Source organism: Strix uralensis, chromosome 14 (genome assembly GCF_047716275.1).
Source record: "Strix uralensis isolate ZFMK-TIS-50842 chromosome 14, bStrUra1, whole genome shotgun sequence".
NCBI lineage: Eukaryota > Metazoa > Chordata > Aves > Strigiformes > Strigidae > Strix > Strix uralensis.
In genome coordinates, this window is record NC_133985.1 from 3,401,668 (window position 1) to 3,414,995 (window position 13,328).

The 13,328-nt window shown below is 55.0% G+C and overlaps 2 protein-coding genes across 2 annotated transcripts; both read left to right on the forward strand.

The window, feature by feature from the left end:
- The first annotated feature begins 2,710 nt into the window (after positions 1-2,710).
- LOC141949954 (protocadherin beta-15-like) lies at positions 2,711-5,391 on the forward strand. The gene has a single exon (XM_074884142.1). The coding sequence runs from the start codon at positions 2,950-2,952 to the stop codon at positions 5,389-5,391; it is 2,442 nt and encodes an 813-aa protein (XP_074740243.1). The 5' UTR covers positions 2,711-2,949.
- A 43-nt stretch (positions 5,392-5,434) lies between these two features.
- LOC141949955 (protocadherin gamma-A10-like) lies at positions 5,435-11,119 on the forward strand. The gene is made up of 7 exons (XM_074884143.1): positions 5,435-5,522; positions 5,620-5,647; positions 5,744-5,805; positions 6,933-7,000; positions 7,042-7,124; positions 8,110-10,909; positions 11,096-11,119. The coding sequence occupies exons 1-7, from the start codon at positions 5,435-5,437 to the stop codon at positions 11,117-11,119; spliced, it is 3,153 nt and encodes a 1,050-aa protein (XP_074740244.1).
- The last annotated feature ends 2,209 nt before the right edge of the window (positions 11,120-13,328 follow it).

A 13,328-nucleotide genomic window follows, 5' to 3' on the forward strand; every position in this document is an offset into this window, starting at 1 on the left:
TTTTTCTGCATTCCTCTGGCAGCAGAGTGCAGGCCACAGCTTGCTTTTACCTGGAGGGGTGTCCAACACACCTGGAATCAACTGTCGCAGGGGTGGAAACACAGCCCCACCATTTGCCATGGACTGATCCAGACTGCACTGGAACAGAGTGAAGCCCCAGAGTACTTACAGTACATTGATGACATCAGCGTATGGGGTAATAGAGCAGAAGCATTTTTTGAGAAAGGGGAGAAAATTGTCCAAAGCCTTCTGAGAGAATTCTTGCCATTAAGTGTGGTAAGGTCAAGGGACCTGCACAAGAGATTCAGTTTTTAGGAGTAAAATGACAAGAGGGACATCGTCAGATTCCAATGGAGGTGATTAATAAAATAACAGCTATGTCCCCACCAACTAACAGAGAGGAAATGCAAGCTTTCTTAGGTCTTGTGGGTTTCTGGAGACAGCACATTCCAAATTACAGTCAGATTGTCAGCCCTCCCTATCAAGTGACCTAGAAAAAGAATGGTTTTATATGAGGCCTGGAGCAAGAACAAGTTTTTGAACAAATTAAAAAGGAAATAGTCCATGCAATAGCCCTCGGGCCAGTTTGGACAGGACAAGATGTTAAAAATGTGCTCTACACTGCAGCCGGGAAGAACGGCCCTACCTGGAGTCTCTGGCAGAGAGCACCAGGGGAGACTCGGGGTCGACCCTGGGGTTTTGGAGTCAGGGATACAGAGGATCAGAAGACCTCTATACTCCAACCAAAAAGGAGATACTGGCAACATATGAAGGGGTCTGAGCTGCTTCAGAGGTGACCGGGACTGAAGCACAGCTCCTCCTGGCTCCCCGACTGCCAGTGCTGGGCTGGATGTTCAAAGGGAGTGTCCCCGCTACACACAACGCAACTGATGCCACGTGGAGTAAATGGGTCGCATTAATCACACAACAGACTCAAACAGGGAGCCCCAGCCTTCCAGGAATATTGGAAGTGATTACAAACTGGCCAGAAGGCAGAGATTTTGGAATGGTGCCAGAGGAAGAGGTGACGCGTGCTGAAGAGGCCCCACATATAATAAACTACTGGATAATGAGAAGCGATGTGCCCTGTTTAGCGATGGGTCCTGTTGTATTGTGGGGAAACATGGAAGGTGAAAAGCAGCTGTGTGGAGTCGCGCAGAAGCTGCTGAAGTAGAAGGTGTATCGAGTCAGTTCGCAGAAGTGAAAGCATCCAGCTGGCCTTGAATAGCGCTGAGCGAGAAAAGTGGCCAGTGCTCTACCCCTATACTGAGTCATGGATGGTGGCAAATGCGCTGTGGGGGTGGTTACAGCTGTGGAAACGGAGCAAGAGGCAGGAGCCTGAATTATTGGAAAAAAAAAAGTTCCAGCTGTTCAAGGAGTCAGTCAATGGCACACCCTGGGAAACTGCCCTCAGGGACAAGGGAGCAGAACAGAAGAGGCAGATCTATAAGGATGCTTTCTAAAGAGCCCAAAACCTCCAACCCCCACGTGTAAGAAATCAAGAAAGGAAGGCAGGAGACCAGCATGGCTGAGTAAAGACCTGCTGGTCAAACTAAGGCAAGAAGGAAATGCAGAGGCAGTGGGAGCAGGGACAGGTGTCCTGGGAAAAGTATAGGGACATTGCCCAGTTGTGTAGGGATAGGATCAGAAGGCCAAGGGGTATCTGGAGCTGAGCTTGGCCAGGAACAGCAAGAATATTAAGAAGGGCTTCCATGGGTATTTCAGACAGAACAGGAAGGTCAAAGAAAGTGCAGTCCCCAGTGAACAAAACCAGCAAACTGGTAACAACAGAGAAGACTGAGGTACTCCACAAATTTCTGCCTCAGTCTTCACTGGCAGTCTCTCTTCCCACATCTCCTGAGTGGATGGACATCAAGGCACAGACTGGGGGAGCAGAGTCCCTCCCACTGTAGGAGAAGATGAGGTTCAAGAGCACCTGAGGAACCTGAACATACACAAGTCTATGGGACCCAGCGAGATGCATCCCAGAGTCTTGAGGGCATTGACTGATGTAGTAGCAAGCCACCCTGCAGGATTCTGGAAAAGTCACAGCAGATGGGAGAAGTCCCCGGTGACTGGAAGAAGAGAAGCATTGCAGCCATTTTCAAAAAGGGTATCTTGGAGGACCCTGGGAACTACCAGCCTGTCAGCATCACCTCTGTGCCTGGGAAGCTCATGGAATGGATCCTCCTAGAAGCTACGCTCAGGCACCTGGAGGACAGGGAGGTGACTGGAGACAGGCAGCACGGCTTCCCCAAGGGCAAGTCTTGCCTGAGCAGCGTGGTGGCCTTCTGTGATGGAGTGACTGCGTCAGGGGACAAGAGCTTCGGGTGTCAGCTTTGGGGGCCCCTGCAAGGCTTTGACACAGTCTCCTTCTCTCTGAACGGGAGACAGATGGACCTGGTGGCGGTACTATTGTGTGGACAAGGCAGTGTCCGTGCGCGGTCCGTCCGGGGCCTGTTGAATCCCTTCAGCCGCGGGTCCCGAGGCGGGCGAGCGGCCGGCAGCCGCGCGGGTGCGCACGGGGCCGTGTGCCGGGGCGAGCCGGCAGCGCGGGCAGCGGGCGGCGGCGGGCGCAGTCCCGCCGCGGGCCGCAGGGTGGTGCTCCCGGCCAAGGCGGCGCCGAGCGAGCGGCTGCGGGCGGGGAGGCGGCCGAGCCCGGCCCGGCGCTGCCCGCCACAGCCCAGCCCAGCACAGCCCAGCGCAGCCCAGCGCAGCCGAGCCGAGCCGAGCCGAGCCGAGCCGAGCCGAGCCGAGCAGGGCGGCGAGCGGTGCCCCGGCCATCCGCTGCCGGGCCACGGCGGCCGCGCTCCGCGCCGCCTGACGGACTCGGCGACAAGGGAGGGAGAGCGGCCGCCGCCCCGCCGCGCTGCTACCGGCGCCGCTTTCCGCGGAGGACTGCGCGGGCGATCGGCGACCCGCGAGACGGAGGCTGTCCGCCGCCCCGCCATGGCGATCGCAAGGCAAGTGCTCTGTCTCGCTGCTTTCCTCTCCGTGCCGCCCGCTCGCCCCGAGCCCCTCCGCTACTCCGTAGCCGAGGAGGGCGAGAGCGGCTCCGTGGTAGCCAACGTGGCGGAGGACGCGGGGCTGGCCCCGGCGCAGCTCTCGGCTCGCCGCGCCCGCCTGGCCTCGGAGGACGGCCGGCAGCGCTTTCGCTTAGACCGCGGCACCGGCCGCCTCGTCGTGGCGGAGAGGCTGGACCGGGAGGAGCTGTGCGGGCAGTCCGGGACGTGCACGCTCCCCTTGGAGCTGCTGCTGGCCGACCCCCTACAGTTCTTTCGGGTCGAGGTGGCCGTGGAGGACATCAACGACCACTCGCCCGCTTTCCCGGAGGAACGAGTCACTTTGAAGATCCCGGAAAGGAGCGACCCGGGCTCGCGTTTCCCGCTGGAGGGGGCTCGGGACCTGGATGTTGGCAGCAACGGCGTCCAGGCTTACAGCATCGCTCCCGAGAACGAGTACTTTAGTGTCTCCTTCGGGAGTCGGAGTAATGGAGACAAATATGTGGAACTGGTGTTGGAAAAGGCGCTAGACCGAGAGGAGCAGGCAGAGGTGGGTTTCAGTCTCATTGCCATGGACGGGGGCTCTCCACCCAGGAGTGGCACCACCCAAATCCACATTGTTGTTCTGGATGTCAATGACAACGCTCCCACATTCACGCAGGAGCGGTACACTGCACAGGTTTTGGAGAACTCCCCAGAGGGCTCTGTGGTTCTCAGTGTGGTGGCAACCGATCAGGACGCAGGACCTAATGGGGACATCACCTATCAGTTCAGCCAAGTGGTGGGCCAGAGCCACTCAGCATTTGTGATTGACCCTGTGAGTGGTGAAATTTGGCTTACAAAACCTCTGGACTTTGAGGCAGCAGAGACTCACGAGCTCAGTGTGCGGGCCACGGACGGCGGGGGCCTCTCAGCAATCTGCAAGGTGTTGGTGGAGGTGGTGGATGTGAATGACAATGCACCGGAGCTGGTGGTCAGTTCCTTCAGCAGCCCCCTCCCCGAGAACGTGTTACCCGGGACAGTGGTCGCCCTCTTTGCTGTCAAGGACCGGGATGCTGGTGCCAATGGGAAGATCTCCTGTGCCCTCGAGGACCAGCTGTCGTTCTCCCTGCGGCCGGCCTATAAGAATTACTATGAGCTGGTGACCGTGAGCGTGCTGGACCGGGAGGAGATGGCTCGGTACATCCTCACTGTCACAGCAGCAGATGCGGGGTCACCTCCTCTCACGACCACCCAGACCTTCACAGTGGACATCTCCGATGTCAACGACAACGCGCCTGTCTTCAACCAGACATCGTACACCATGTACGTGCATGAGAACAACGTCCCCACGGTGCTCGTTGGAGCCGTCAGCGCCTCGGATGCTGACGTGGGGCCCAATGCCAAGGTGACCTATTCCCTGGCCCCAGCCCAGCCCGCAGAGCAGCCTCCCTGCTCCTGCATCTCTGTGAACTCTGAGAACGGGCACGTGTTTGTGCTGCGGCCCCTGGACTACGAGCGGGTGAGGCAGATCGAGGTCTCGGTGAGCGCCTCCGATGCAGGGAGTCCTCCTCTCAGTGCCAATGTCACTGTCCGCCTGCTTGTGGTGGACGAGAACGACAATGCGCCGCTGGTGCTGTACCCAGCCCAGGACAGCAGCCCAGCGTCCAGCGAGCTGGTGCCCATGTCAGCTGAGGCAGGCTACCTCGTCACCAAGGTGGTGGCCGTCGACGCTGACTCGGGGCAGAACTCGTGGCTCTCGTACCACCTGCTGAGGGCCACTGACCCCGGGCTGTTTGCGGTGGGTGCCCAAAGCGGGGAGGTGAGTCTGAGGAGGCCCGTGACGGAGAGGGACGCCGTGAAGCAGAAGCTCGTCGTCCTGGTGCGAGACAACGGGCGGCCACCGCTGTCAGCCACTGCTGCACTGAGTGCACTCCTGCTCAAGGACTTCTCAGACGTGCGCCTGCCCCACAGCAGCCTGGCCACGGAGGACGAGGGTGGCTCCCTGACCACCTATTTAATCATTTCCTTGGTCTTCGTCTCACTCCTCTTCCTCGTGTCCACAGCAGCCTTTGTCACTCGCAAGGTGTGCAAGAGAAAGGAGCTGAAGGGTGAGCACGTGCTTTATGGCACCGGGCACTTGCAGAGCAGCCTGGCTGATGCGGCCGCTGTGGGGACCCTGCCCCAGGCGTATTGCTATGAGATCAGCCTCACCACGGGCTCGGGCAACAGCGAGTTCAAGTTCCTGAAGCCCATCGTCCCCAGCCTGCCACCACAGCACTGTGCCATGGGCGGAGGCACCGATGATGATCTCGATTTCCCCGGTGGCCCTATGGCCGTGGAGGACACGACACCAGAGAACCCAGGGACGCTCTCTGCGGAACAGTTCAATAGTCTTTCCTTTAACTAGCACGGAGTCAGCACGGCCAGAGGCTTTGTGCCTCGTGATAGGAATGGATCCGAGCTACAGTGTGTGGCAGTGGTTCCTCCAGAGTAAATCTGCATTTGCCATTGGTGTCACTGATTTCCCACAGCTTCAAAGTTAGACAAAACTTTTTGTCCACCCTCAAACGTCAACCGAAGAAAAGAAACTAATGCTCCCTCACTCAGGAAATAATATGTTTCAGCTCTGTTACAGACATTTCTGAAATACCTCGAAAGTGGAGGTAAGTCCAGGGTCCCCTGTTAAGTTCTTGTTTCTCTGGTAGGCAAGGCCATGGAGCTCTTATTCTGGGCTGTAACGCAACGGTATGAACTGGCAGACCAAGCACACGCTCGCTGAATGCACGTAGCCCTTTTCGCATGTCTGAAAATCAAGGAAGTTGTGAGTACTGTGTCACAACGTGGTGCAACCACGGGACTAATTCTTCTCTGGGTCCTGGATCTCTGTCTGTGAGAGGTGTGGGCTCTGTCACTATGTTTGTCCTTACAGCCATTTTGTGTCTGTATACTCTGCACTGGTGCTGCCCGGAGAAGCAGGGAGTTGCTCACACCTAACTATTGCGATGTGCACAATTCTCGCTCAGCAGGCATGAAGGGTATTGGGACCCTCTGAGGACAGCAGTTGCATCTTCTCTAGGGGAGAGCAGCAGAACACACGAGATCTTCCTTTGGCCCATGAGAGGGGGTTGGGTGGGTGGGCTGCCTCCTTGGGATTGCCTTGGAAATAGAGCAGCACCAACGGTGTTGGCATAGGCTGGAAGTGTTCAGAGTTGGGCAAACGTGTTCATTGCCTTTGGGTGCATTGCAAGGAAAGTCCACAAGTTGCTTCAGAGGACTTTGTCTGAAGGCAGAACTGAGATGAACTTGCAAAAGAGCCGTTGAGTTTGATCTTGTCGTTGTTTTTGAATGGGAATTCTGTCCTGATATGATTTTCTGGTTTTGTTTTAGAGCATTTTCTTTCTCCTTTTTGCCCCTTCTCCTCCTACTCTGTGAACTTTTTTAGCATTGTTTTGCCTCTTCCTCTTCAGAAGGACTGTCACCCCAAGTGTAAGAACAGATTGAGTGAACAGATTGTGGCATGGAATATTTGGAAACCCTCATGTTTTTTTCTGCTGCAATTATTATATGTAGCATCATAAACCAGTATATGCTTGTGTGTGAAAGTGAAATAAAGAGAACAGCTGAATGTCCTGTGGTCTTTGTAGTGATGTTCTTCCTGGGAAAACTCTGTCAAGTTTTTTTAAAAGGCCCGGTTATTTTTCATATTTTGTCCCTTGGGCATGGGTGTTCAAAGGTCTCTGCAAAGTAGTGAGGTGGGGGAGTGACCTTTCCAAATCTCCCAACAGCTCCAGGTGCACACGGAAGCTGTGAGGTATTTGAGCACAAAGTATTTTGATTCTAAATGTTTTGGGGGATGGATGACACAAAGACACCATACATGATCATTTAGTGTTGTGTTTGAGGGAGCTCTAGGAGGTCGGCATTTGGTGAGCTAAATCTGCTACCCAGGTGAGGATTCCCTCTCAGGAAATGCAGAGGACTACAGCTGTCCCTTCCACAAAGACCTTAATAAAAAGGTAAGTGCTGAGCAAAGGCTGTTGTAAGTGATGCTGACCAGAAGACCATCTCGTACCAGAAGTACATCGAGAAGAGAATGGTCCACTCTTCAGTTAATCTGATTAGAATCATAGAATCGTTTAGGTTGGTAAGGATCCTTGAGACCATCAAGTCCAGCCGTTAACCTAACACTACCAAATCCACCACTAAACCATGTCCCTGTGCGCCATGTGCAGGGATGGTTACTCAACCACTTCCCTGGGCAGCCTGTGCCAATGTTTGACAACCCTTTGTGTGAAGAAATTTTTCCTAATATCCAATCTAAACCTCCCCTGGCCCAACTTGAGTCCATTTCCTTTTGTCCTATCACTTGTTACTTGGGAAAAGGGACCAACACCCACCTTCTTACAACCTCCTTTCAGGCACAGGCCTGTCCCGTGTTATGTTGCACAAATCCTTTGGCAGAAGGACAAGCTCAGCCAGCTCACTATAACCAAAGAACCTGCAGGCAGCTCCCACTTGCTCCTGGAGAGAAAGACACCTGCGAGCAAGACGTGCACAGGGGAACTTCTTTTACTGTGACAGTAGAAATGATGAGTAGAATTGCTGTCTTGCAGGAAAGGCCTGTAATATTTGGAATGGCTGAAGCAGAGGCACTCTTTCTTTTCCATGACAGGGCTCTGCATGGCATGCTGTGCGTGGCTGGAGTCCTGTGTGAAGCTGCTCTGCTCAGGGTCCTCCACCTCTGAAGGATTCTCTATGCTAACCTCTTCCAACAGTGTGAGCTATAATAAACATAATTGTGAATGATGTCTCAGAGAGTCAGTGTGTCTCTCTTAGTGAGATGACAAGGAACCAGCACCTCCTGGTATAAAACAAATGCTTCTCGGTTTGTTCCACCTGGAGATTCCAGGTATCTGATGAGGTTCACGGCTTATGGTTTATTACGAGTTTAACCCTAGGAGCGGGGAAGGCTGATTCCTGTATTGGAGGGCCTCAACACACTGCAGAGCTGTCGTGAGGGGCTCCCCGGAGGTGCTGTTTAGGAAGCAATGCGGTGGGCAGGACATGTCAAAGAGCCTCTCCCGGGTGCCTGCCTGCCCCGTGAATCTGGAAACGCCGTTCTCAGGGACGCTCGCAAGCGCGGGGCTGCAGCCAGCGCTGTGGGCTGCGCGGGAGAGGGAGCCCGGCCGGGCGGAGGGCCAGAACGCTGCAGTTACTCGCCGCGGCGGCGAGTGTCGCTGTTGGCTCACGATGGGCCGACGAGCGGGCGGCGGCCGCCGGAGAAGCGACGAGCTGGCGAGCGAGCCGCGGAGCTGCAAGGTCCGAGCCCACAGCAGAGCGGTGCGAGCCAGCGGAGCCGGGCTGCTCAGCGGCAGGCGCGGCGGGAGGAGCGCGGCGACAAGCGGGGACCCGCGGGCCGGCCCCGGCGGGCGGAGGGGCGAGCGGGGCAGCTGCTGCCGGGCTTGGCAATGGCGGGGAGAGAAGCGAGCCGGGGCCGGCGGGAGCGAGCCCTGCTGTGGTGCGTGCTGGTGGCGGCGTGGGAGGCGGCGTGGGGGCAGCTGCGCTACTCGATTCCCGAGGAAATGCCCAAGGGCTCGTTCGTGGGCGACGTGACCAAGGACCTGGGGCTGGAGCTGCCGGCGCTCCCCGACCGCGGTGTCCGCGTTGTTGACACAGGTAGGACGCAGTACTTTTTTTTGGACTTGCAAAACGGCCACTTATCTGTCAAGGAGCGCGTGGACAGAGAGGAGATATGTGCCGCTGCTGCTAAATGTGTCCTAAATTTTGAGATTCTTGTAAAACATCCAATGAAGCTTTACAGAGGGGAGGTAGAAATACTGGATATTAATGACAATTCTCCCAGTTTCCCAGAAAGGAACAGCGTCTTAGAAATCAGCGAGTATACTGCACCAGGCACGCGTTTCCCGTTGGAGAAAGCTCAAGATCCCGACATAGGAGTGAACTCTTTACAACATTACGAGTGTAGCGAGAGTCCTTATTTCACCTTGGACGTAAGAAACGCAGATGACAATGTGAAATATCCGGAATTAATATTGGTGAAATCTTTGGATCGGGAACAGCAGGCTGTTCATAATTTGATCCTTACAGCCACAGACAGCGGGAGTCCTGTGAAATCGGGATCGACAATAATCCAGATAATTGTGTTAGATGGAAATGACAACGCTCCGGAGTTTACTCAGTCTGTGTATAAGGTCACCGTGAGAGAAGACGTGGCCGTGGGAAGTCGGGTGTTACAGGTGACAGCGACTGACAGAGATGAGGGGCCAAACGCCGAGGTGAAGTACTCGTTCTTTAAAATCCCGGAGAAGTTCGACAAGACTTTTAAGCTGTATCCGGAAAGTGGAGAAATAGAGATAACGGAGAAGCTGAATTTCGAGGAACAAGATTTTTACGAATTGGATGTGCAGGCTCGGGACGCGGGCGGACTCTCGTCCCACAGCAAGGTTCTCATCAAAGTCGCTGATGTGAACAACCACGTCCCCGAGATTGTCATTACGTCCGTGTTCAGCCCGGTTCCAGAAGATACACCGCTGGGGACAGTCATCGCAATTTTCAACGTCCAAGACAGGGACTCGGGGGCGAACGGCGAGGTGCGGTGCAGCATCGCGGAGAACCTCCCGTTCCGGCTGGAGAGATCATTTGATAATTACTACAGCGTGGTGACTGCCGAGGAGCTGGACCGGGAGGAGGTGGCGGAGTACAACGTGACGGTGCGGGCGGCCGACGGCGGGTCGCCGGCGCTGCGGAGCAGCGCGGTGCTGGCGCTGCGGGTGCTGGACGTGAACGACAACGCGCCGGTGTTCGCGGAGGCGCGCTACAGCGCCCGGCTGCCCGAGAACAACGCGGCGGGCGCGCTGGTGCTGACGGTGCGGGCGGCCGACGCGGACTGGGGGCAGAACGCGCGCGTGCGGTACCGGCTGTCGGAGGGGCGGGTGCGGGGCGCGCCGCTGTCGTCCTACGTGTCGGTGCAGGCGGAGACGGGCGCGCTGTACGCGCTGCGCTCCTTCGACTACGAGGAGGTGCGCGAGGTGGGGCTGTGGGTGCGGGCGGAGGACGGCGGCGCGCCGGCGCTGAGCAGCAACGTGTCGGTGCGGCTCGTGATCGTGGACGAGAACGACAACGCGCCGCAGGTGCTGTACCCGCCGCCGGCGCCGGGCGCGGGCGCGGGGGCGGGCGCGGGTGCGGGCGCGGGCTGGGCGGGCGTGGAGCTGGCGCCGCGCTCGGCGGAGCCCGGGGCGCTGGTGGCCAAGGTGGTGGCGGTGGACGCGGACGCGGGGCAGAACGCGTGGCTGTCGTACGAGCTGGCCAAGGCGACGGAGCCGGGGCTGTTCCGCGTGGGGCTGCACAGCGGCGAGGTGCGCACGGCGCGCTTCCCGCTGGCCCGCGACGCGGCGCGGCAGAGCCTGGTGGTGGTGGTGAAGGACCACGGGCGGCCGGCGCTGTCGGCCACGGCCACGCTGACGGTGGTGCTGGCCGAGAGCGTGGCCGAGCTGCTGTCGGAGCTGGGCAGCGCGGCGGCGGCGCCGGGCGAGCCGGCCGGCAGCCTGACGCGGTGGCTGGTGGTGGCCGTGGCGGCCGTGTCCTGCCTCTTCCTCGCCTTCCTGCTGCTGCTGCTGGCGCTGCGCCTGCGGCGCTGGCGCCGCTCGCAGCTGCTGGCGGCGGGCAGCGGCGCCTTGCGCGGCGTGCCGGCCTCGCACTTCGTGGGCATCGACGGCGTCCGCGCCTTCCTGCGCTCCTACTCGCACGAGGCGTCGCTCACCGCCGACTCGCGCAAGAGCCAGCTCCGCTTGTCGGGCGGCAGCTGCTGCGACACCCTCCCGGCCCGGCCGCCGGCTGAGCCTTCGGGTGATCTCGTCCCTACCGGAGATCACGTGGCCGAGAATGGTGGCCAAGTTTCCTTTCAGGTACGTTATTTTTTTTTAATCTTCTTTTGTGTACGCGGTGCTTAGGATTCTTAGGGTAACCACAGAGATTTCAAAATGCACAGTCTTGGAAATCACATTTTCTGACGGTCTCCATCTTATGAGTGTCACCTCCTGAACGTGTGCCGAGTCTGCTCTACGTCTTTTATGTGCCATGTTCTCTACCAGCTGGGCAGGGTTCATCGTGTCTAGCTTTCTCTAAGGCTGGAACATTTGTTTGCATGTGAAACTGCACAAGGAAATTTCAGTCTCTAGATCTTCTTCTGACACTTCCTTGAAATTTTTTAAGTACTTCCTTGTACCCCGTTCCCAGAATTTCATTGCCATCCCCTGTATCAGCTCTCTAATGTTGGTAGAACATGGCAACACTGTAGTCCAAAAGCCAAGATCTCTGAAGACCCACGTTACTTGAAATCTGCCTTCAACAAATGATTTAATCAATTCCACTTAATAACACTCAAAATTCTACGAAGTAGTTCGTATTACATGGTGAAAAATTCCTCTGATATCCCATTGAGTTTTTTCCCACTGCTGGGCTTCGTAACTGAACCTTTGGATTTGCTACAAATGTAATTGTCACTTGGTGTACAGGCATAGATATCGAAACAGAGTATGTTTGCTAGAGTAGAGATGGAAAATATTTTAAAACAAATTACGATTCATCACAGTCTGTTTATCATGTGTCTAATTTCGGAATGTGAGTTAATCTGAGAATATATAATATAAAATATTTTACTCCTTGGGTTCCTTATAATATTAAAACATTTTTCCCTGCCAAACACGCCAAACTGCTCTGAAAGCCCGTTTACCAAACAGGCTGTCTTGGAAGTGGCCTGCGTTATTGCCTCCGTTACTGATCTTCCATTATGAACTGAACAGACTTTTAGGACTTCAGGAATATAATCAATGAATACTGTTGCTCGTTATTCTGCTATTTTAGCTGGTGATACATTGTATGGTTACATTTTAAACAAAATAAACTAGTGGCACACCAAAATGACTGCTTTCAAGTTGAGAGAAAACCATACTGTAAGGTTCCTGGTGAAGGTCCACACAGATTTTTTGTGCTGAACCTAGATCTTGCCAAAATATTGTGAATTTGTACAGGTGCTTTTGTGTGTAGTGAGAACGGAAGCTGAGACATAACCTAATGCTTCACCTGAACTAACCTTGTGGTCGTTACCATCCATCAGACACAAACTCACATGCCATATGCATGTGGGAAGAAAATGTTTCCCTCTCTGATGCAGACTGGTTCTTAGCTGCATCTTCTTGGGACTTAACTGTGCTGTGGCCCTCATGTTCGGGTACGAGGGAGAAGAGAAAATCCTGGAGCTAGGAGACATCAGTCTTCTCTTGAAAACAGATTTGGAGGGTGCTACGGTGTGTGAAGAGGCATGAAAATGTCTGTGGGGGTTGTGATAGACAATTGTCACCATATATGAGGAAGTGAATTGATTCGACTTGTTTCAGCGGAGTCCCCCTGTCCCTATATAAATATCCACATCCTTCTCTCGACCTCATATAGAGGTGCCCACATGCTTGCTGCCTCTTGACTCCTGAAACACTACAAATTCCAACCAACTTCCCGTTCTCACAGGTAGTTCATTTGTTACGGTAAATCATGTATAGGTGCAGCTGGAGGAAAAGGAATTATCCTCCACTGGATGAATGGCCAGAGTTAGCAGGAAAACATTTTTTAATGACACATTAGTGAGAAGGGGAGGAGGTCTTCACACTGGCATCTACAGAGACTCAGCGTTGATGCATATGCTAGAGCTACTCCACCAAGTAGGTAGTGTGGAGAGTTTTCTAACATTTCCTGTCTTCTGCATAAGGGGCTGTGGTGATACTGCCTTCCTTCAGGTCTTTGTTTTTTCCTTCACCGTAAGAGAGACAAGGATTTAATGTACAGGTGAGATACAATGACGTTTTGTGAGGGATTTGTCTATTTTCTCTTGGTTTATTCAAGCAATGGTAAAGGCCGTCAACATTTGCCAGAATATATTCTTAAGGTCTGAGATCTGCTGCAGCATCGTCCAGCTTAGGAGATGAGGACTGGTTTGTCAGAGAGACAGACAAAAGAAATTCGGGGTTGGGTTGTATGGCACGGATATGATGATGCTGGGTTTTGAATGTCAACAGAGATAGGATCCGGTAGGTCTGGTGTGACCGCTGTGGTTTTCTCAGTGGCTGGGATTCCCGGCTTTGCTCGTCCATCAGCGATCACCGTTCAAAGTGGGAAAGCTGAGTGCTAGCTCGGCATCTCCCGGCTGTTGAAAATAAAAACACTACCAGGGCTTCAGCATTCGTCCCGTCCTGCCATTTCTCTCACGATGGTGAGTAGATGGCAGCGAGGACACACCAGCGCCTCACCCTAGAGACCAGGAAGATCACTGTG